General features: G+C 36.6%; 2 protein-coding genes across 9 annotated transcripts in view; both read left to right on the forward strand.

The window, feature by feature from the left end:
* Positions 1 to 17,901, forward strand: part of LOC110839546 (integrin alpha-PS3) — a 46,405-nt gene extending 28,504 nt beyond the window's left edge. For all 6 annotated transcript variants that reach the window (XM_087343352.1, XM_087343353.1, XM_087343349.1 and 3 more), the window contains exons 10-25: positions 472 to 708; positions 978 to 1,092; positions 1,961 to 2,140; positions 2,822 to 2,995; positions 4,739 to 4,884; positions 6,290 to 6,377; positions 7,059 to 7,203; positions 7,670 to 7,883; positions 8,793 to 8,956; positions 10,442 to 10,523; positions 10,725 to 10,838; positions 11,446 to 11,815; positions 12,680 to 12,776; positions 12,927 to 13,059; positions 14,645 to 14,695; positions 16,443 to 17,901. In XM_087343352.1, coding sequence (XP_087199478.1) covers positions 472 to 708; positions 978 to 1,092; positions 1,961 to 2,140; positions 2,822 to 2,995; positions 4,739 to 4,884; positions 6,290 to 6,377; positions 7,059 to 7,203; positions 7,670 to 7,883; positions 8,793 to 8,956; positions 10,442 to 10,523; positions 10,725 to 10,838; positions 11,446 to 11,815; positions 12,680 to 12,776; positions 12,927 to 13,059; positions 14,645 to 14,695; positions 16,443 to 16,481 — 2,349 coding nt within the window. In that variant the 3' untranslated portion in view covers positions 16,482 to 17,901. The remainder of the gene's footprint in view (positions 1 to 471; positions 709 to 977; positions 1,093 to 1,960; positions 2,141 to 2,821; positions 2,996 to 4,738; positions 4,885 to 6,289; positions 6,378 to 7,058; positions 7,204 to 7,669; positions 7,884 to 8,792; positions 8,957 to 10,441; positions 10,524 to 10,724; positions 10,839 to 11,445; positions 11,816 to 12,679; positions 12,777 to 12,926; positions 13,060 to 14,644; positions 14,696 to 16,442) is intronic.
* Positions 17,902 to 19,845: 1,944 nt separating this feature from the next.
* Positions 19,846 to 23,224, forward strand: part of LOC110839547 (integrin alpha-PS3) — a 36,323-nt gene continuing 32,944 nt past the window's right edge. For all 3 annotated transcript variants that reach the window (XM_087343346.1, XM_087343345.1, XM_087343347.1), the window contains exon 1: positions 19,846 to 20,075. In XM_087343346.1, the coding sequence (XP_087199472.1) occupies positions 19,894 to 20,075 (182 nt within the window). In that variant the 5' untranslated portion in view covers positions 19,846 to 19,893. The remainder of the gene's footprint in view (positions 20,076 to 23,224) is intronic.

Consider the following 23,224-nt stretch of genomic DNA (forward strand, 5'->3'; position numbering starts at 1 on the left):
TATTTTAATGTAATTTAACAAAAATTGTGTTCAGTCGTAAGTAATGATAAATTTTAATAGTTGTTGAAGAATTGAAATATTCTCGCGAGACTTACGCGACCACGGTCATTTCAAAATTGTTCCATTCGGCCCTCAAGTAAACATAAATATCTACCCCTAACCTAGAATAAAGCCTTACAAATCTCTTAAACTCATCTGCATTACAAATAGTCTGATAACATTAGTCTTATTTCCTGTCAGGATGACAGGCTAAGTCGATTGTGGTCTTCCAGGTCATGATATCTCTTCGTCTTGTAGGATGTTTCGGTTAAAGTACCGCCTTCACCTTCAGAGTAGCAATTTAACAGTTATCCTTTGAATCGTTAGTAAAAAGATGACACCATGTGACAACCCGGAAGTCCATCATCGGAGTATTCGGTGCCCGGAAAATTAAATTCTGAGTCACGTGAGAGGGTACGTTTATATTTGAAGGTTTATCTGTTCGACTTCCCGGAGAATCATGAAGACGAGGACCTGCAGTATATAAGAGACCTCGACGGTACGCAGATGGGCGAGTATTTCGGTGGAGCGCTGTGCGTCGTAGATTTGAACGGGGACCGTCTGGATGACTTGGTCGTAGCAGCTCCCCAGTTCTCACTACAAGCGACGAACTCGGCTAAGCTCGTGGGCGACGAAGGTCGTATTTACGTGTTCATCAACGGCGATAACGTGAGTAGAACTAAGTACGTGTTTCTGCAAAACCGGCTAATTTAATATAATTTGACTTGAAACCCGAACTCGAAATCACTATTAAACCAAGAAGTAATATATCCCTAAAAATAAATAAAAACTTAAAAATCAGAATTCTAAATACTAAGAGCTACTATCGTAACTCGGTTATGAATTTTTATACGTTTTATCTATATTTATATCAAGTTTAGACGCCATATTCGGTTGTACATACACATTTCTGCTAATCTCCTTTTTGGGGTTTGTAGGGAAGGTTTAAGGAGATAACAGGAGATCGGATGATAATGGGAAACCGACGGTACGGCGCGAGGTTTGGTACAGCCGTCGCTAACGTTGGCGACCTTAACATGGACGGCTATGAAGGTGAGTGATGGAGTAACAATATTTGGACCTAAGAGTATTTAAGTGATAAAAGTCTAGATAAATGACCTTAAAACGAGTAATCTCCATCAAATACGAGGTGCGATCGGAAAGTTTCGAGACTGTGTCAATAGAGGGCGAACCGGATGTAGTACGAGCTTCTGCCGCTAGGGGGTGCGGCCTACATTCATAGTGAATCAGTGTGCCAGCCGGCATCATCGAATTAGCATTTGTTTCTTAGTTACGGGCGTTTTGGTAGTCTGAGGACCAGAAGCAGAATCGACTTCTCGTTTGTCAGGAGCTCAAAGAGCTTGCAAGAACCGACCCCAACTTCCTTTCTAAGCTCCGTGTGACTTCTTCCTCTTCCCAAAGATGAAAATTCAGCTAAAGGGAAGGAGATTTGAGACGATAGAAGAGATTCAGGCAGAATCGCAGATGGTGCTTGACAGGCTGACAAAGAAAGATTTCCAGGGATGCTTCCAGGCTTGGCAGCGGCGCTGGGATCGTTGTGTTCACTCCCAGGGGAACTAGTACTTCGAGGGTGATGGATGAATTTAATACCTGAGATAAGTTTACGGGTTTTTATAGGCGCAGTCTTGAAACTTTCCGATCGCACCTCGTATTCTTAGGATGGCGAAATGAAAGAGGATTAGTTGGGCAGGACATGTAGGAGAGAGAGACGCGTACAAAAATTTTGATTCAAAATCATTACGTAAATAGGAGAATAATTTGAAAATGGAACTTAAGGAAATTGACTAGAAATTATGTGTTATGAACACGAAACTCAACATTCGGACAATTTCTTGACTAGCCATGGAGCTATTGGTGTCTAAAGGGCTCTTCCTCAGATGTCTTTGTTCTTTGGTTTTAGATATCGCAGTTGGTGCCCCGTACGAGGGAAATGGTGTTGTGTTTATCTATCATGGGGATAAGACTGGTATTGTCTTTGAGCCAGTGCAGAAAATCTTCGCAGAGAAAATTGATCCAGGACTTAATGGTTTTGGAATCAGCTTGTCGGGTGGCGTGGATGTTGATGGAAACCATTATAATGGTGCGTTGGTGTTCGTCAGTAAAGAGTAGCAGAAATTTTAATCATTTCTAATCAACTCTGATGATGATATACGAGTATCTCTGTGTTCTGTCCGTCGTCTGGAATTCTGAAAAGGAAAAAGACGTTTCAGAACGTGGATATGTGTGTTTCTTCAAGTGTTTATGTAGGGTCAATTGGGTTAGTAGGGCCCTCGCTCACTGTTAATACTACCAGAAATTTGAATATTGTCAACATCAATTCTCATAAATTTATTTAAAGTTATATTGTTTAACACGACGAAGCAAAAAATTAAAAAAGTATTTCAAAATTTACTTCAGACCTCAAAAGACGCGTCTTCTTTATACATCTAAATCTGTTAATTCTACTTTGAAAAAATAGTTTATTCCAAGAATCAAACATTACGAACACTATGCTGTGTATACACAAAACGAATTTATTGAATATTAAAAATTTGCGATTTTTAAGGAAATGAAAAAGAAATACAGCATTCGTAGCCTGTTTCGAATTTCGTTTGCTTATAAAATTTTTCAGAAACCACGAATATCCTTCGTTGTTATAGCTGATAACCCAGGTTGGAATTTGAAATGAGAAGTGTATCTCCCCAACACAAACGACAAAGGATCAGTTTCTGCATCGTATGTAATACAGAATCTCCGTAACGAAACGTCCGTTTTATTTCAGACGTGGCTGTAGGAGCCTTCGAATCCGGTCACGCTGTAGTTCTGAGAGGGCATCCTATCATTACATTCCACCCAGAACTGACCACTAGCACAAGCAGAATCAGTTTAAAGACCTCAAACTTCTCCAGTAGAGCGTGTCTTAGTTACAAGGGATCTTACGTTCCGGAAACAGCTGGTAAGTAACTTTTTAACTTCTCCAATAGAGCGTGTGTTAGTTACAAGGTATCTTACGTTCCGGAAACAGCTGGTAAGTAACTTATAAACTTCTCCAGTAGAGCGTGTCTTAGTTACAAGGGATCTTACGTTCCGGAAACAGCTGGTAAGTAACTTTTAATCTTCTCCAATAGAGCGTGTCTTAGTTACAAGGGATCTTACGTTCCGGAAACAGCTGGTAAGTAACTTATAAACTTCTCCAATAGAGCGTGTCTTAGTTACAAGGGATCTTACGTTCCGGAAACAGCTGGTAAGTAACTTTTAAACTTCTCCAATAGAGCGTGTCTTAGTTACAAGGGATCTTACGTTCCGGAAACAGCAGGTAAGTAATTTATAAAGTTCTCCAGTAGAGCGTGTCTTAGTTACAAGGGATCTTACGTTCCGGAAACAGCTGGTAAGTAACTTTTAAACTTCTCCAATAGAGCGTGTCTTAGTTACAAGGGATCTTACGTTCCGGAAACAGCTGGTAAGTAACTTTTAAACTTCTCCAGTAGAGCGTGTCTTAGTTACAAGGGATCTTACGTTCCGGAAACAGCTGGTAAGTAACTTATAAACTTCTCCAGTAGAGCGTGTCTTAATGACAAGGGATCTTACGTTCCGGAAACAGCTGGTAAGTAGCTTATAAACTTCTCCAATAGAGCGTGTCTTAGTTACAAGAGATCTTACGTTCCGGAAACAGCTGGTAAGTAACTTATAAACTTCTCCAGTAGAGCGTGTCTTAATGAGAAGGGATCTTACGTTCCGGAAACAGCTGGTAAGTAGCTTATAAACTTCTCCAATAGAGCGTGTCTTAGTTACAAGGGATCTTACGTTCCGGAAACAGCTGGTAAGTAACTTATAAACTTCTCCAGTAGAGCGTGTCTTAATGACAAGGGATCTTACGTTCCGGAAACAGCTGGTAAGTAGCTTATAAACTTCTCCAATAGAGCGTGTCTTAGTTACAAGAGATCTTACGTTCCGGAAACAGCTGGTAAGTAACTTTTAAACTTCTCCAGTAGAGCGTGTCTTAGTTACAAGAGATCTTACGTTCCGGAAACAGCTGGTAAGTAACTTTTAAACTTCTCCAGTAGAGCGTGTCTTAGTTACAAGGGATCTTACGTTCCGGAAACAGCTGGTAAGTAACTTATAAACTTCTCCAGTAGAGCGTGTCTTAGTTACAAGGAACTTACGTTCCGGAAACAGCTGGTAAGTAACTTATAAACTTCTCCAGTAGAGCGTGTCTTAGTTACAAGGATCATACGTTCCGGAAACAGGTGGTAAGTAACTTATAAACTTCTCCAGTAGAGCGTGTCTTAGTTACAAGGAACTTACGTTCCGGAAACAGCTGGTAAGTAACTTTTAAACTTCTCCAGTAGAGCGTGTCTTAGTTACAAGGGATCATACGTTCCGGAAACAGCTGGTAAGTAACTTTTAAACTTCTCCAGTAGAGCGTGTCTTAGTTACAAGGATCTTACGTTCCGGAAACAGCTGGTAAGTAGCTTATAAACTTCTCCAATAGAGCGTGTCTTAGTTACAAGGGATCGTACGTTCCGGAAACAGCTGGTAACTTATATATACAGCAAGCGTTGTCGTTGAAGTAAAGAGTTTTCTGGATATTTTCCATCGTCTAATAAATAAAATCATAATATCCACTACGTCGTGGAAATTGATGCTGAAGAATTAATGTGTCGTGTGTATAATTTATACGTTTCTTTATTATAAACAGATGCCAAGGTAACCATGACAGTGGATCTGTCATACGGTAGGGCCCATTTCATCTCTGAGGAGTTGAAGATTTCCAATAACTACACATACGAAGTCAGACTACGCAGTGAATCACCTCAGTGCAAAGATTTCTACATTGCAATTAGGGTAAGAGAAATCTAATTGTTTCGTTAAAGTTAATATCTTCTGATCGCTTTGTTTTCGATAATCAGCAACGGAAGTTAGTATTTTTATGGGCTCTTATTATACATGAGTATGAAAATATCTTGGATCAAAATGTAAACCACTGTAATTCTTTTAGTAAGGTAACTTATTTATTTATTTTTGTTTAAGGGTCTTACAGTTTTATTTCTACTCCTTATATTTTACTTTAATTAATATATACTTAATATAAAGTATCGTATTTTTTCAGTGTTAGTAATTTATAATTAAATTTGTGATTTCATCTGCACAAAAACCAAAAACTATTTACCCTTCATGGAAACCTACTCCAAATCATGTTACGGTTTGTTTCTGGCGGAAATTTCGAGATAAGGTTTCGATTTCGTATTCTTTATAATCGTCATGAATAAGGAATTTCACTCTTTAACATCTACTAATTAATTAATAATGAATGACTGTAGCATATGCCGTGTAAGACTTATTTTCTATGTTGTGATATAATGAAGGCTGTAAACATCTCTGAAACGTCGGTCAATTTCTACGATATTACACGGCATAATATCCTAGAAGACTGTCACAGTATGAGCGCAGTTGTTGTTAAGGCAGAAAAATGTCGACTGAAGTCGACAAAGCGAATTGAATTCACACATGAAGGATATTTGTGGAAATTTGTACAAAAACGGTCACAAATGGAATGGAATTCGAGCACAGAAAATGTCATTTTACTGTCATGTCAACAGTTACGCTCCAAGTGGTGTTCGTTGGAACGACTTCTACTGCATTCTAGATTTTTTTAAAAAAATTTCTTTCCAGTGGCACAAGGTTTATTTCTGTATGTCTTTTAACCTTCGTAGAACAAATATTTGCAAACTTTCAGCGCATTATCATTTATTCTGTATATTACACATAACCTAACATAACCTAACCTAACATAACCTAACCTAACATAACCTAACCTAATCTAACCTAATATAACCTAACCTAACATAACCTAACCTAATATAACCTATCCTAACATAATCTAACCTAATCTAACCTAATATAACCTAACCTAACCTAACCTAACCTAACCTAATCTAACCTAATATAACCTAATCTAACCTAATATAACCTAACCTAACCTAACCTAATCTAACCTAATATAACCTAACCTAACATAACCTAACCTAATATAACCTATCCTAACATAATCTAACCTAACCTAACCTAATATAACCTAACCTAACCTAACCTAACCTAATCTAACCTAATCTAACCTAATCTAACCTAATATAACCTAACCTAACATAACCTAACCTAACATAACCTAACCTAACATAACCTAACCTAACATAACCTAACCTAATTGAACTTAATATCGCACTAAGAAACTAAACTTCCTTTTTAATAGCCAAGTAGTAAGGATCCAACCAGACCGATAGACGTGGTTATGAAATATGAACTCGTGAACAATCCCAATGAAGACACACACAATAGTGGTAAGTTAACTTTATTGGTTTGTTACAAATGTTACATTAACAAAATTCTAGTTTCATGATGAACACAGATAATTGTTTTATTGACGATAAACTTGACGTAAGCAATATGGAAGCCAGTGACGTCAATATAATGAAATATACGTTAAAAAGTTTCTTTGTAAACGTAGATCATAAGATGAAGTTTTAAGTCTACGATATGTACGTACTGAGAAGGGGTCTAATCAAATTGACAATGGGTGTTACTGCATGCTTCATAATCGGTGTATCTAACTGTCGATTACAGTGACGTAAGGAAAGATGTATATTGGGAATAAAATGTGAATTTCTTAGATTTCACTGTTCATGGAATTATAATCAGAAAGTAGCAGAAGACTGGAAGAGATTCGAAATAAATAAAATCACCGAACGCAGACAACAAAAATATATTATATATTTTTTTAGCTTTAATGCGTCAAATATATTTTTTTCTCTCCAGGATACAAGAATTTCGTTGCTTTATAATTTATATTATATATATAAATTAATTAAATAAAATCAAGATCGTGGTTTATTTCATATAGTTTATTGTATTCTTTGGCTAATATTAAAGTATCTGTCATTTTTGACGTGAAATAAATGATTGACCCTTTGTTCCAAGTGGAAGCCACTGTTTAAGGTTAAGTTAAGAGATTTCAATTTCAGGTTCAGATGGGTTCTGTATGAATTGCCCAGTGGTGGACGTCAGACAGCCAACGTATATCATAAAGAGGGTAGCGTTTGAAACAGGATGTAAAAGAGATATATGTGAACCAGATCTCGTAGCTGATGCAAGATTTATTGGGATAAAGTAAGTACCCTGTCAGACTTAAAGAAATAAAAGAGTAATTAATATCGCTCTGTTAAGAATTCGTTATTCTTTCCATAATTATGGGCTTTTGAAATTAGGCTTACAGCCGGACGAGAATGTACGGCAAACCCTCAGCTATCGATTTAAATGCCGGACCAGCCGGTACGTCGACCAAATAAATTTTCTTAAAGTAACATGAGTCACTCAATAGTCTGGGTAAAAGTCCCAGGAAACAGATTGGACGAACATCGGAGTAGTACGTCAAGAATCTTCTATGTATAAACAATAGGCATCTAATCCAATAACCTTAGTAGCAATAAAATAGAGGTAATTACATATTTAGTAACTTTATAAATTATAGCCCTACATATCTTATATGCCTATTTTATGATTATTACGCAAAATAATTATCTTGGGTTCGAATACAGTGTGAATATTAGGTTATATAACGCCTTCGACTTTGCAGGGAGAAATTTGTTCTTGGTGAGCAGACGACCTTGCAGATGGAGGTTGAAGTGCAGAACATAGGAGAACCGGCCTTTTTGGCTCGTCTCGTTTTGGTTATACCCAGAGTAACGCCGTTGGTCCGAATTCCACCAAACTGCCAGGATTCGACAGAGAAACACGCAACCGAAGTACAAACCCTGGTCTGCGACATTGGAAACCCTTTGGAGAAAAATGTAATTTTGTTTTACTCGTCAGTTTAATTGGGGTGGTTCAAATCGAGGATTTCTGTTAGGTGATGACTGTTTCAGAGAGTCTGGAAAGAAATTAAATAATCTACAAATTCTTAGAAATTACAGGAGTTAAAATGCCATTTTTGGACATCAGTTCCTAACATTTATTTTGCTTTTTAACGACTATTCAAGAATGAAATAATTAAAAAAATTTCCTATCACCGAACTAGTTATATATTTTTGAATTATTAAACATCGGGCTTATTTATTTTATAATTTATTTAATATTCAACAGTTTCAAAGTAACATTTATTACTGAAAAAATGTAATATATTTTACGTTTTATGTTTGGAATCATATTTACGTTGTTGGTTATACCTTGTCGGTTGATTGCGTGTCATTTTTTTTTTGTAAACGAGACACGAGATTAAATTTGGAAATATTGTGAGGTATGAGTTGTATAACAAACATCCTCTTCAATTTACTTTTAATTAATTTAAGATGTAAGGTTGTATCGGCAGTTGACGTAAATTATTTAATATAAGAAATGAACTGTCTCTCATGTTAACGGAAGACTTCAATATGAATTTTTAATAAAAAAACTCATTACTGACACCGTAAAGTACATAATCGTTTTATGCATTATTTTTAACGATATGCATAATGTGTACGCAAAATGGGGAAGACATATTTGTCTTTCAAAACTTGGTCTGTGTGGGAGTGGGTGTACCATAAAAGTTTCTGATCACAGTATTTCAAATTTGAGTTTAGTTTATATTTGAATATATAATTACACCAGATAACCGAACACACTCCTGTAATATTAATTAAATTCGTAGTATTTTCGTGTGGAAATTAATAAAACGCTTTTTCATGCAAAGAGTTTATCAAATCTGGCTGATCGCTTTACAGAATACCATCATCGTAGTGATGAACACACAGGATATACCTGTCGACACCACGAGTCTCGTATTTTCAATAAATGCAACAAGTGTTGGAAATGAATCGACTGCTATCGATAATTATAAGAAGTTGGTATTGCCAATAGTAATCCAGGCTGACATGACTATAACGGGGTGAGTATTGACGTTAAACTCTACCACAGTTCTCAAAAATTAATTTTTAATAATCATTTGTTCTTAATTCAATATTCAGTTTCATGCAGGAGATTTCTGGTTTTTGAGAATACCAATTGAACACGAAAGTCAACACCTTTTATAGAACCTTAAGGTTCATTATTGTGCGTACAAGGGACCGCCACTAGACGCTACGCTGAGTCACTTATTTGGGTCTGTTGTCTCAAATCATATTTATTTAAAGACCGAATTTAAGAAAACTCCGAACAGTGTCAAGACCACCAGCTGATCTTGCCTTCAGGTCTTCCCTAATTGTTTATTTAATATCTCCACCATGCATGCTACATGGCTTGTCCATGTCATCGCTCTTGATTTGATCATAGTAATTACCTATATAGGGAAGAATAGAGATTTAAGATCATCTTATATTAGGCACGTTCACAACTAAAAGCTTCGAAAATCCTACTTTTAGCTTCATTATGGCTTTGAAATGCCAATAAAATGATTTTCACAGATTGTAAATTACGATGGTGGCTGTGCTGATATAAATATAACAACGTTTGTAATGCAAATGATCATACCACAGAAATGATTGTCCAGTCGAAACTCAGAGGGATTTTTATATTTTCCATGTTGGTCTTCTGGATTTTACATCAGTGTGGGCTTGTGGGTAGACACCAACATTTTGAGTGGGACATACTGCCTACATCTTCAGGGCTGCTGAACTAAAGATGTAAACAGCGTATTTCTCGTAATGAATGGTATGTATATCCACAAGTCTACATGGGGTTTGAATCCAGAAGACCTTAGATATCTACGAAAGTCAGAATGGACAGGAGTCATTTATGGAACTTGCCCCCCAAGATTTGTTTAAATGTATTAACTAACTAACTAACTAACTAGATGGCTCACCGAACCCAAGGTTCATCACCGAATTAACCAAAGCCCTCGACCAGTCCCTGTCCTGGGCCAACAAAATCCAGTCTCCTTCAACTCCTATCTCCCATAGATCCCGCCTGAGATTATCCTCCCATCTACGTCTAGGTCTCCCCAGAGGTCTCTTCCCCTCAGGCTTCCCAAATAGTGGACCCAACCAACTAGATGGCTTACGGAACCCGAAGGTTCATCACCGAATTAACCAAAGCCCTCCACCGGGCCATGTTCTGGGCCAACAAAATCCAGTCTCCTTCAACTCCTATCTCCCATAGATCCCGCCTGAGATTATCCTCCCATCTACGTCTAGGTCTCCCCAGAGGTCTCTTCCCCTCAGGCTTCCCAAATAGTGGACCCAACCAACTAGATGGCTTACGGAACCCGAAGGTTCATCACCGAATTAACCAAAGCCCTCCACCGGACCATGTTCTGGGCCAACAAAATCCAGTCTCCTTCAACTCCTATCTCCCATAGATCCCATCTGAGGTTTAAATGTATAATACTGGTTCAAAACCGAATACCTAATTCTAGAAAATGACTTATTTATTACAGACTTTCCAGTCAGGATCAGATAGTTTATGTAGCCCAAAACAAATCTTTCAGGGACGATCTGATACTCAGCCACAGTTTCGAGGTAATGTTTAAAGATTTTTTTTTTACGAAAAGTTTCGAATATGTTAATTTACATCGAAATTTTTCTATATGTAATCCATAATGTTACATATTTCGATGTGTTGTATTCTTTACAAATATCGTTAACATGATTATACTATAATAATTTGACGTGAATTAATAAATTACTTCAAAATATGTTAATAATTATTTTATTTTATAGGTCTGGAATCTTGGACCAAGTAACGTAGAAACAGTGACCATCGAATTTGAGATTCCACATCAACTGGACGGACCAAATGGGGAAACAATTTTCATGCAAGTTTTCGAACCTCAGGTTTGTGTTATGTATTTAGTACATAATTATTTGAATTAGATTAATCGATTATTAGAATATTTAACTGTACTATTTTAACTATAAAACTTATATATCGTCGAATGGGATTATATGACGAATATAAATGGTGGATAGTGAATGTTTTCTCCCGGAATGATTCGTGCCTTATTGAGGAAAACAACGGCCAGAATAATCAGTAGACCAGCTCATCTCATTAATATATGATTTTATTATATTATTAATCTCTCGTTCAACAAATAAATAAAATTATATGCACATTCCACCTTTATTTTAATCTTCACACTGTCTTTTAAATAGGTTTTAGAATAGTTTGTGTTCTTATTGTACGATTAAGTGTTACAGGAGTCAATAAATATAATTAGCACGAAAAAATGAAAGGTTTAATTGATTAAGGTCTATGAAATAAACATAGAAATTAGTGTTCTATGAAAAATGATGGTTAATGACGTAATTTTTATTGGCATAAAATAATTTTAGTAATATAGAAATATGTTATATTTTACAAAATAAAATTTAGTGTTCTTGAGATCCACTCATTGACGTGTGAGCGATCCATAGGGTATATGTAAATCCATTTTGATTCCAGTTGTCAATGACGGCGTCTTCCGGTACTATTACTTGTGGACCTGAAGACCCGTTCTTTTATTATAAGTCTGACGAGACTTCAAAGGGAGAAGTCTCTATAGAAATTGACCCAACAACGTTTAAAGAAGATGATGGTCCAGATTCGAATGTGGTAAAATCTTCTGTTGTGTCGAAACGTTCTGTCTCCGATGATGAGTTTCCGCCATCGTCACCAAATTTCGTGCCACCGCCGTCGAACAGGACATTATTTCTCAACTGTTCGAGTCAAAAAGTCGATTGCTTCAAAGTGAAATGTCTCGCTGGGCCATTCACACCAATCAAGTCTCGAGCGACAATTAATTTTAAACTAAAGCCCATTCTTCAGACTTTAGGTAAGTGCAATCGAATAAAGACGAATAAATTGAGGTTGGTACTTATAATGAAACAATGAGTGAAATAAAAATAGTTATAAAATTTTTAAAAAAGAATATTTTAATTTACAAATAATACTTTCTGCAGTATATTAAAAATTTTTTTTATTTAAGATATATTTTATAGTCTATATTGAATTATGTTGCTGTTGATTTAGTATAAATATTAATTTATTTTAGAAAATTAATGCAACACGTTTAAGCCTTTAAAGTACAGTGGTGCCAACACACCAAATAATTTAACATTTCTCAAATCTTCATTTTATATACAGAATATTTGTGTAGGGTTTAATGTGATTTTTAGAATAAACAACGGTTATTTCACTAAACAGGATTAATTATTTTAATGATGAAGCTTTAATTTTTATTTGAGGTGAGGACTGAATTTTCAAATTCTGAGTTGGTACCAAAAAAATTTCATTTTCCTTTGTTGAATTTCTGACTTTGCTATGGATTTTTCCTTCTCTTCTTGTTGGTTTTAAGGTTTAGGGTAATTAAATATTAAGTAATGTTTTGTTGTCCTCTGGACCCAAGGTTCGCGGGTTCAATCCCTGCCGAGGTCGATGGATTTTTAAGGGTCATGGAAGTTAAGCCGGCGGTCCCATGACATAGATATACGGAACGTAAAAGAACTTTACGAACATGAACGAGATGTTTCGTAAACAAAAATTCAGCGGCCATTTCTCACCCAAGTCTCTCCTGATTCACTGCTAGATGGCTCTGGCAATCAAATCAGGATTCAGTAGAAATTGTGCAGAGGCAGTGGGCTGTTGCGCCAAAGAAGGAGTGTTTTATATTTAGAGATACTTTTACTTTATTTTCCAGAAACGTCACTCGACAACAAAGACATAATCCTATTTTCATCTCGAGGGAAAGTAAGCATTTTAAGTCCACCAGGTTCAATGCAACAAATAGACCACAAGTAAGTTATACTTTTTAAATACTATTATTTATTAATGAATATGAAGAACTGTTTAGGTTTTTATAATATACCCCTGTATGTTAATATACCAGTACATGTAAATATCTCGCTATGAAACAAAGAAATATCTCAGCCTTCTTTCTAATACAGACCAGATGGCGTGACTGTACACACAGTATTTCACGGCAAGATCCCAGAAGGCAGTATAGCTACTTGGATCATCGTGTTGGCCATCATCTGTGGAATTCTAATACTTTTCTTCATTGCTATGGCTCTCCATAAGGTAAGACGAAACACGTACTAGCTAGACTCTTCGCCAAGAGTCATTTCGTGTTCTTCGGCAAAAAGGGAGTGGCAAGGGGTTGTAGTAGGTGGTCGCGGTACCTCTCGGTATGTTAAGGCAGAAAGTAGACCCGCCATCTGCCATACTACAGCGCGGCGGATGGATCTACGAGGTGCGATCGGAAAGTTTCAAGACTGCGCCTATAAAAACCCGTACACTTATCTCAGGTATTAAATTCATCCATCACCCTCGAAGTAGTTCCCCTGGGAGTGAACACAACGATCCCAGCGCCGCTGCCAAGCCTGGAAGCATCCCTGGAAATCTTTCTTTGTCAGCCTGTCAAGCACCATCTGCGATTCTGCCTGAATCTCTTCTATCGTCTCAAATCTCCTTCCCTTTAGCTGAATTTTCATCTTCGGGAAGAGGAAGAAGTCACACGGAGCTTAGAAAGGAAGTTGGGGTCGGTTCTTGTAAGATCTTTGAGCTCCTGACAAACGAGAAGTCGATTCTGCTTCTGGTCCTCAGACAGGATGCGTCGTCCTTTAGAATCAGCTGACAGGTCCCATAGCCTATCCCAACAATGTCGCACAAGTCGTTGATGGTACGACGTCGATCTTCGTGAATGGCCTGCCGAATCTTCGTAACATTTTCGGGCGTTGTGCTCGAAGATGGTCGTCCAGAACGCTCGTCATCATCGACAGAGGTTCGGCCATTTTTAAAACGTGAATGCCACACAAAAGTTTGCGGACTCCCCAAATGCTTGCTTTAGCATTTCATAGGTTTCCGTAGCCGTTTTGGCGAGTCTTTGGCAAAATTTGATGCACACGCCATTCCGAAATCGCAGGAGGGTCGGTGTAATGCACTACCAAAACGCCCGTAACTAAGAAACAAATGCTAATTCGATGATGCCGGCTGGCACACTGATTCACTATGAATGTAGGCCGCAACCCCTAGCGGCAGAAGATCGTACTACATCCGGTTCGCCCTCTATTGACACAGTCTAGAAACTTTCCGATTGCACCTCGTACCAGCAGAGATACCAACTTTCTCTCTGTTTCTAGCAGTTGTCTGTAGGTTACGCTGTCGAACTAATCGCGATTCGGTGGCTGCTGTAACGTCCTTCCTCGAAAGAGGTTAGGGAAGACATTTCTCAGACTGCAAAAACAAAAGTATGGCTCTAAAAACTTACCGCGAGTTCTAGATTCGTTGGTTCTGTTTGTTAGTTACAAAATTATTTGCGTTGCACAAGACGAGACAGCAAACAACACAGCTGCTTCGCTACTGTGCACGGATTTCGGCCAACTGGATTAGTCAACACGCCTGACTCACGCAAAATAATCAAACGGCGTGCTATAACTCGTGACAAATGCTCTGTGCCACGGTATAGAATATTAAAGATTGGTCTGACAGTAATTTTCTTATGGGTTATGTATGAAACCTCAATTTCAGTAGAGTTTGTTTGTGAGACGAGACTACGGGCGAAACATTAATTGTGTAACGATATTCAGTATATACCATGTCTTAGTGGACAGAGGATAATATGGAGTAGCTGATGACCATGGATATTACTGGTGTTTTTTTCCAGATGGGGTTCTTCAAACGAGAGAAAAAAGAAGAACTTGAGGCTTTAAAAGAGGTACGTGTTAAACTTTGGAAGGAAAATATGATCTCCTGCTTTTCTATTTCTTAACTACGAACTATTTTCTAATGCCTAATATATAGTATTTTCATTTGAACACTCGTTTACTATAATAATATTTTAAATTATTCGTAAATGTATTTTTTACTGCTAAAGTTTCCACGGCTGAAGACCCCGTCCCTCTGTAAACTTGGTAATAGTATGTAGTACAGACGATGGGACTTAGAAGCTGGTTTAATTCCCGACATTTCCAGGGTAGAAGATTTTATAAGATGCGAGTGTGGGAGTAGAACGGCTTAGTATCGTAATTTATTCATATTTATTTTAACCTGGAACTGCGTGCCAGATTAGGTACTTTATTTTTAAGACAACATTCCAGTTACTAATATTGCAGGTACTAAAATCTTCCAGGAACACAGAAATTTTACTAGAGGCTAGTAGACACGTGGGGCTGGAAGTAAATTCAGAAAAAACTAAGTACATGTTAGTATCTCGTCCTCAGCAGACAGGCGGGCAAAATTATCTTAGGGTGGCTAATAAGTCCTTTGAAAGGGTTACAAAGTTCAAATATTTGGGAACAACAATAACAAATCAAAATGATACTCGTGAGGAAGTTAGGAGGAGACTAAATTCCGGAAATGCTTGCTACTTCTCAGTCCAAAATATTTTGTCTTCCCGTCTGATTTCTAAGAACCTGAAAATTAAAGTATACAAAACAATAATTTTGCCTGTTGTTTTGTATGGGTGCGAAACATGATCTCTCACTCTGAGGGAGGAACACAGATTGCAGGTGTCGGGGAGCATATTTGGGCCTAGAGGAAAAGACGATGGGACATGGAGAAAACTGCATAATGACGAACTTAAAAATCTGTACTCCTCCCCCAGTATTGTCAGGGTGATTAAGTCGAGAAGAATGAGATGGGCGGGACATGTAGCGCGCATGGATGGGACAAGAGGTGTGCACCGGGTATTGGTTGGGAAGCCTGAAGGAAAGAGACCGCTGGGGAGACCTAGACGTAGATGGGAGGATAATCTCAGGCGGGATCTATGGGAGATAGGAGTTGAAGGAGACTGAATTTTGTTGGCCCAGGACAGGGTCCGGTGGAGGGCTTTAGTTAATTCGGTGATGAACCTTCTTGTTCGGTAAGCCATCTGGTTGGTTGGGTCCACTATTTGGGAAGCCTGAGGGGAAGAGACCTCTGGGAAGACCTAGACGTAGATGGGAGGATAATCTCAGGCGGGATCTATGGAAGATAGGAGTTGAAGGCGACTGGATTTTATATACATGCAGTTTTCTGTTAGGCCTGTGTTACTATTTTGAAATCTGAACGAAATATACGACTTGGAAGACCTAGGCGTATTGATTGTAATAATCAAATGTGGATTAAGAAAATTGAGTGTGGACGTGGTAATGAATCCTTGGGTTACGTAACGGAGACAGGATTTATTGATTAGATGAGGTGGTGTTAGTAGTAATTGTTTTGTTGAAATTCCGTGAGGAATAATTACCTTATCATCTTTATACCCTCCTCAAATTTAACGAGATATTATTTCTTTTATTATTTTCTTACATTTGTCTACTTATTTATACTCTGATCAAAAGTATAAGAAACAGTGCTTGTGAAATGAGAGTTTTTCTGCCTAGTAACTTTACTGAGAGGTCTTAGACCTTCGTGAAAACATCGAGACATGTAAAATAATAAGGAATCACAGAAACTGAGTTTTATACAGGTTTTGTTTTCAGGCTGAAGGTGAGACAGCAGTCGCTGATGATGGCGAATAAAGCTTCACAGATGATTTTTTTTGTAACACATTCCATGGAAACTTTCAGTAGGAACTGGAGTTTTCTTATGAAACTACCGGAATTAAGCTCCGGTGTTATTTATGTTACTAATCCGTGACGAAGCCAAAGTTACTTCAACGCGTCTACTTTAAAGTGGGCCACGACTAATGTTAAATCATTTGCAAATCACCATTCACAAATATTCTACCATTAAACGCTGTGTGAGCTATGGAGTTGACAAAACGTCGTTAAATAATCCACAAAAGAATCAGGACGTTTCCCTGAGCTTTGGGCTCTTAAAGATTTCTGTGACTTTAATCACAGACATTTCGAATTAGCTTACGTCATATAATCGAAAAACCTTGCATATCAGTTGTATGATTTAATATGAATTAATTTGCTACTGATGATGGCGAACTTTTGAGGTCGAAACGCGTTTGGTACTACAGTACGCTTCTGTAATCTTGAGACTTGCAAGGAATGCAGGAAGTCCGAAGACTTCCTCACCCCGCAAGTCTCAAAATTACAGTCGTGGACTGTGTCTTTTTAAAGTGTAAACAGTTTTTGTTTGTATGCAAGATTTTACGTCACAAAAACTGAATATTTTCCCTTTAAGGCCTCTCTGCACGAACTTGTCTCTGCGGTTTGCAGATATTCGTCTTATAAATGACAATGAAACATGAAATCATTAAAGAAGTTGATTCTGAATTTGTACTTCAACTGCCCTGTAGCTTATTCCTGTCAGAACACTTTACAAAAACAGGGATATGCCATATTCGGTGCAAGTTTTCGAAAGTTCTACTCACCTCAAGAAAGGTCATGACGTCACACCGTAATATCACGATGGGGCACAATTTTCGAACAGCTGAAAGGAATTTTACGCAATTTGTCATTTCATTCTTGGACATGGGACACTTCGCGGAAAGGAATTATGATAAACAGATTTTTCGTAAAGTATTAGAATTGAAAATTACATTACTTTTATGCCTGATTCAGGAGGAAGAACGTAAAATAGTATTCGAAAAACACATCCAGCTTCTTTAAACTAACCTCGTAAAACTCGTTGTCTCCTCAGAAATAGTGCGCATGAGAATACCCTAATTATTTGTATGGACTCAGAATTCATGTGTGAATCTAAAATTATGTGAATATTCATTAATTCGTCTGTAATCTCATGTTTATTCATGTAGCACATCTGAATTATCTATTCATCCATCCACACTTATCCTTACATCAATCGTGTATCCTAGAAGGCATTGTACTGAAGACGTAAAAGTGGATTTATGTCGTGTAAACTAACTGCTGTTAATTAATACATTACTATCTAGTCATACAATTATTTTGACCGAAAGACTCGGGAAAACAATTGTTAAGCTGTAAATAATATAATATTTGTGCCAAGTAAAGAATGTAGTATGCACGTCTGTCGTTTTGTAGTATTTATGAAAACTAATTTTTTAATAATGTTAATCCTTATGTTGAATAACCCATGATTCCTATTGTTATATCTTGAACAGTTCAAATGTTTGTGATAATAGTTAATTTATTAATTGAACGCTATATTGTACATTACACATCATCTTAAAACGAAGGAAATAGTGATTAATTGAATTCAGATCACGAAGATATATAAACACGATACTAATATTTTTAAGAAACTTGTGCATTTCTTAACACATTTTGCATATTCGCCATGATCTTGCTGATATATTTTTAATTACTGAATTTTAAATTAAATGCCAAATAGACAAATGAGCAGTTAGTTAGCTCCACATGAACGTGAATCAAAAGCAGTCTTAACGGATTTCGAGTTACGAGGTGACGCACTATAAACATTTATTTTGTTATCGATTTCGAAAATCAAATGGGGTATGCCATTCAATTTTAGTAAAATCTCTCCAGTTTAAAATTTTTATGAAGGTCATTAAATTGGATTTGAAGTTTATATATAGCTGTCAGGACAGACAAACTAAAATGAAGTTAATGTGTATTTTTTTTGAAAAAAAATTCCTTACGAACGCGACGAAAACTTATATACGTAAATCACACAACTCGATAAACAAACCATGCAAATTCCGAATGAAATATTAAATATAGGGAAGACAGAATGTCCACTCCAAACCATAATCATCTAATAGAAAAGCTACAAATGGGATAAATATCCAAGTAAAATATTCCAAAACATATTTCATTTTCGAAATTACCGAACGGATTTCAATCAGATTTCTTGTTAGATATCCACTCGACCTTGGGTAAGTTTAATTTCTGTTTTTGTTTGTCATACGCAGGCCTACGTTACAAGAACCTCAAATGTAACAGCGTTTGACTTATAAAAATATAAATTTTTGCAAATAAAGTACATAAAATTAACTAAATATATCATCAAAATTTTGTTTAAAAATCTTTTCGTTTTTATTTAAATGTTGGAGCAAAATATATTCTGACTCAGTAATACGGTATTTCACAAACGTTCGCCATTCCCAAAGATTAAAATGCACGATGTTATAATTTATCTTGTTCTCTAAAACTTTGGTATTCAACCTTTTTTGTTCGCGTACCCCCAGATATAATTTCTCTTCAACTTTGTACCTCCAAAGTTGTTGGTGTATAATTCAAGTTATACTTAGTATATAATCTACATCTAAAATAAATTACATTACTGATTATTCAGTGTTTATCATAAAATAATATATATTTTTTTTAAATTTCACGTACCCCCTAAGATGTCTTCGCTTACCCCCAGATATAATTTCTCTTCCAACTTTGTACCCCCAAAGTTGTTGGTGTATAATTCAAGTTATACATAGTATATAATCTACATCTAAAATAAATTAAACAAATTATATTACTGATTATTCAGTGTTTATCATAAAATAATATATATTTTTTTAAATTTCACGTACCCCCTAAGATGTCTCCGCGTACCCCCGGGGGTACGCGTACCCCAGGTTGAATACCACTGCTTTAATGCGTGTACGAAATGTGGTTTCTGACTGTAAACTACGGAAACATACTGATGGTATCCGAAAACATCGTCCTGAAGAAGATATTTAAATCTGCGAAAATTAAATTGCAAAGAACCACAGGAAGTCACATGAAAGAGGGTTTAATACATGCATTTTGTTACTTGTTATCAGATCGATAAGAATAAAAATTGAAGGAACATATAGCACACGTGGAAGAAATATGAAATGCCTACACAATTTTTATCGAAAAAATAGAGTGTGAACTAGTTATATTGGTCTTGTATGAATACCAATGACGGTATTTTATTAGCAATGTTTTGTGCGCAAGTATAACCAACTGCTGCCGGATGTGGTATTATGTCGAAATTAATCTCTAACCGGATGGTTTAACTTCCTTGTAGATATTTAATCAAATCTTGAGTCGTGACTCCGTCGCGTGTCTTTTAATGAAGATGGATGTAAGATGGATTTCTGTCTGTGCATCATATTTTGTGTTCGTGACATTTATTATTACAGATGGATTTAATTTGAACTGGCGATATGCTAGAGTCTTTACTGATCCAAAAATACAAACTGGGAGCTACTTCGGATTTACAGTTGCTTTAAGGAAGCAGGGATTAAAACACTGGTAAGCACAAATCTGGATTATTTCTGTGACTTATAGGATAAATGCGTTGTGATTGGATTCTGATAGGGAACCACAGGCTTTATTTATAGGTAGGTGAATTTTAAACTCTGAAAAGGGTCTTATCAGAACAGCAAAATTCGTCTGCTCTAATGTGACAAATTGTAAAAATATCAACGGATTGCCATTAAATTTGATATTGGGGGAGTTTACTAAAATTCATCGGCACATTTGTGGGAACATTAAACAGAAATTCTTGCAGTCCAAGGCTCAAGAAAGTTTAAAATTAAGAAAAGATTTTATGAAATTAGGCTACTGATATATTTAATAGATGACAAATTTTTGACAGTTCATTTTCTTACTGGGGTGAGTCTGAAGATGACAGAATTTAACGGGCGTTTCGGAGGCGCTTACTGCCTCCATTGTCAGGCCATCAATAGCTCCATAAATGATTGAACTGAAACTCACAAAACTTGGCAACTTCCTACTAAATGTTTTTCGTAATTTGTTACTATGCCCTTTGTTTAATTTCTTTCCATGAAAGAAATTGTTTCATCTTAAGATTATGCAGTCGTATATTTTTATAATCTGCTCATTTGATTCGGTCTGTGACTTCGATGTTTGGCAAATTAAACAGAGCCTAAGCACCTCACGTATAATTACACGTTTCTTACACGGAATACAAAAAACAAATGCCTAATAGGAAATTCTTACTTGTCACTGAACAGATTCTTATTAAATTTGGTATTGGGTGTCGTCAAACAAAATTTGTCGGATTTTATTTTGGTTTGTATCAATTAATTAAATCTTCTGCATATGAACTTAATCAGCTGTCTGAAAAAATCTGATTCTACAAAATATACTTTGGGTATACGAGGTGCGATCGGAAAGTTTAGAGACTGTGTCAATAGAAGGCGAACCGGATGTAGTACGAGCTTCTGCCGCTAGGGGGTGCGGCCTACATTCATAGTGAATCAGTGTGCCAGCCGGCATCATCGAATTAGCATTTGTTTCTTAGTTACGGGCGTTTTGGTAGTGCATTACACCGACCCTCCTGCGATTTCGGAATGGCGTGTGCATCAAATTTTGCCAAAGACTCGCCAAAACGGCTACGGAAACCTATGAAATGCTAAAGCAAGCATTTGGGGAGTCCGCAATGGGTCGTGCACAAACTTTTGTATGGCATTCACGTTTTAAAAATGGCCGAACCTCTGTCGATGATGACGAGCGTTCTGGACGACCATCTTCGAGCACAACGCCCGAAAATGTTACGAAGATCGACGTCGTACCATCAACGACTTGTGCGACATTGTTGGGATAGGCTATGGGACCTGTCAGCTGATTCTAAAGGAAGAACTCCACATGCGACGCATCCTGTCTGAGGACCAGAAGCAGAATCGACTTCTCGTTTGTCAGGAGCTCAAAGATCTTGCAAGAACCGACCCCAATTTCCTTTCTAAGCTCCGTGTGACTTCTTCCTCTTCCCAAAGATCAAAATTCAGCTAAAGGGAAGGAGATTTGAGACGATAGAAGAGATTCAGGCAGAATCGCAGATGGTGCTTGACAGGCTGACAAAGAAAGATTTCCAGGGATGCTTGCAGGCTTGGCAGCGGCGCTGGGATCGTTGTGTTAACTCCCAGGGGAACTACTTCGAGGGTGATGGGTGAATTTAATACCTGAGATAAGTGTACGGGTTTTTATAGGCGCAGTCTTGAAACTTTCCGATCGCACCTCGTCTATCTTTGATTAAGATCTAAATACTTGTTTGAAACTTTTTTGATGTGATTTACATGAAAGTAAAATAATATTAAGTAAATTATCATTTTTACATCTATAAGCTCAATGCAATCCAGTCTCTAAATTAATAATGGATTTGAATTTGAATCTCGCGAAAAATGATATCATGATAATTGTATTTAGAATAAAAATTTTGAATAAAAATTTACTTGGATATTATCCATCGTCTAGTAAACGTAAAACGACGTTTCGGAGATGGGACTCTATCTAGTGGGCCCAACTGTGTAGGAACCTGAAGACGGAGATAGAGTCCCATCTCCGAAACGTCGTTTTTTACGTTTTATATTTACTAGACGATGGATAATATCCAAGAAAAGTTTTATTCAATTGACTCTTCACCATCGTCAAGAAGTTTTAGATTAAATAAAATCTTTGTTTAAACGAAGTTCGCTCATATTTATAGAATCTGTACGATGTAATTTATATGAATAGGTAAAATAGCTTCTGTATTGTTGAGTAATATATTTCTGGGTAAACATATTACGTTAGAGCTAACCACACGAAGTTTCCTTCCTATGCTCGGCAAATTTTGAGGGTATCCCTTACGATATTACATACTATTGTGCCATACTCGTTACCGTTATTGTTAACATTAAAATATACTTTCTTACATTTATACATTAATTCTTAACATTCAAACCTAAAAATCATTAACGTTTCCAGATTTAGTTTATAATCTATTACTCTACATTTTAAAAATCCGTTTTAATAACATTCTCCCAAGTAGTATTTTCTTTTCAGGTTTTCGGACTAAAATTTTGTATGTATTTCTAACCAATCTCATGTATAATTCATAATTAACGCAACTCACAAGTCTTGATTTGTTAACCGTAACATTTCTATAAGAAGCTACCCATTGTGTAAATTTTTAATCTTCATATTATTTTACACTTCTTATATCCAAATATTTTTATAGTACTTTGTTCTTAGACATTACTAATGTACGTCTTCCCTTAGAGTGAGAACCAATTTTCTATACCTATATAAAATAAACTATAAAATTAGTTTTGCTCATTTCAATTTTCGTATTTTTAGATACTGCATGTGAATATAAAATATTAAAACTATAATATGAGGAGTAAACATTCCCAGGATCAGTCTACTCTTAATGTCGTCACTAATGCAAATTTTTATTTGTTTTGTTGTCGTTCTGTATATTCGAACTTTGCCACATTTTCGAAGGATTCATTAAATACATCAAATTGAAATTTATTTTAGACTGAACGTCTTAAAAATATTTGTTTTTATTTACAGTACAGTATAACTTACTAACGTGATCACATGTACACAGTGACCATCTGCATGTTGTATAATGTGGCCACTTTTGAAACGCTCATTTGATTTACTTAGTCAAG

Source organism: Zootermopsis nevadensis, unplaced genomic scaffold (assembly GCF_977971745.1).
Source record: "Zootermopsis nevadensis isolate Lab colony 2312 unplaced genomic scaffold, Znev_1.0 Znev_ptg000005l, whole genome shotgun sequence".
NCBI classification, from domain to species: domain Eukaryota; kingdom Metazoa; phylum Arthropoda; class Insecta; order Blattodea; family Termopsidae; genus Zootermopsis; species Zootermopsis nevadensis.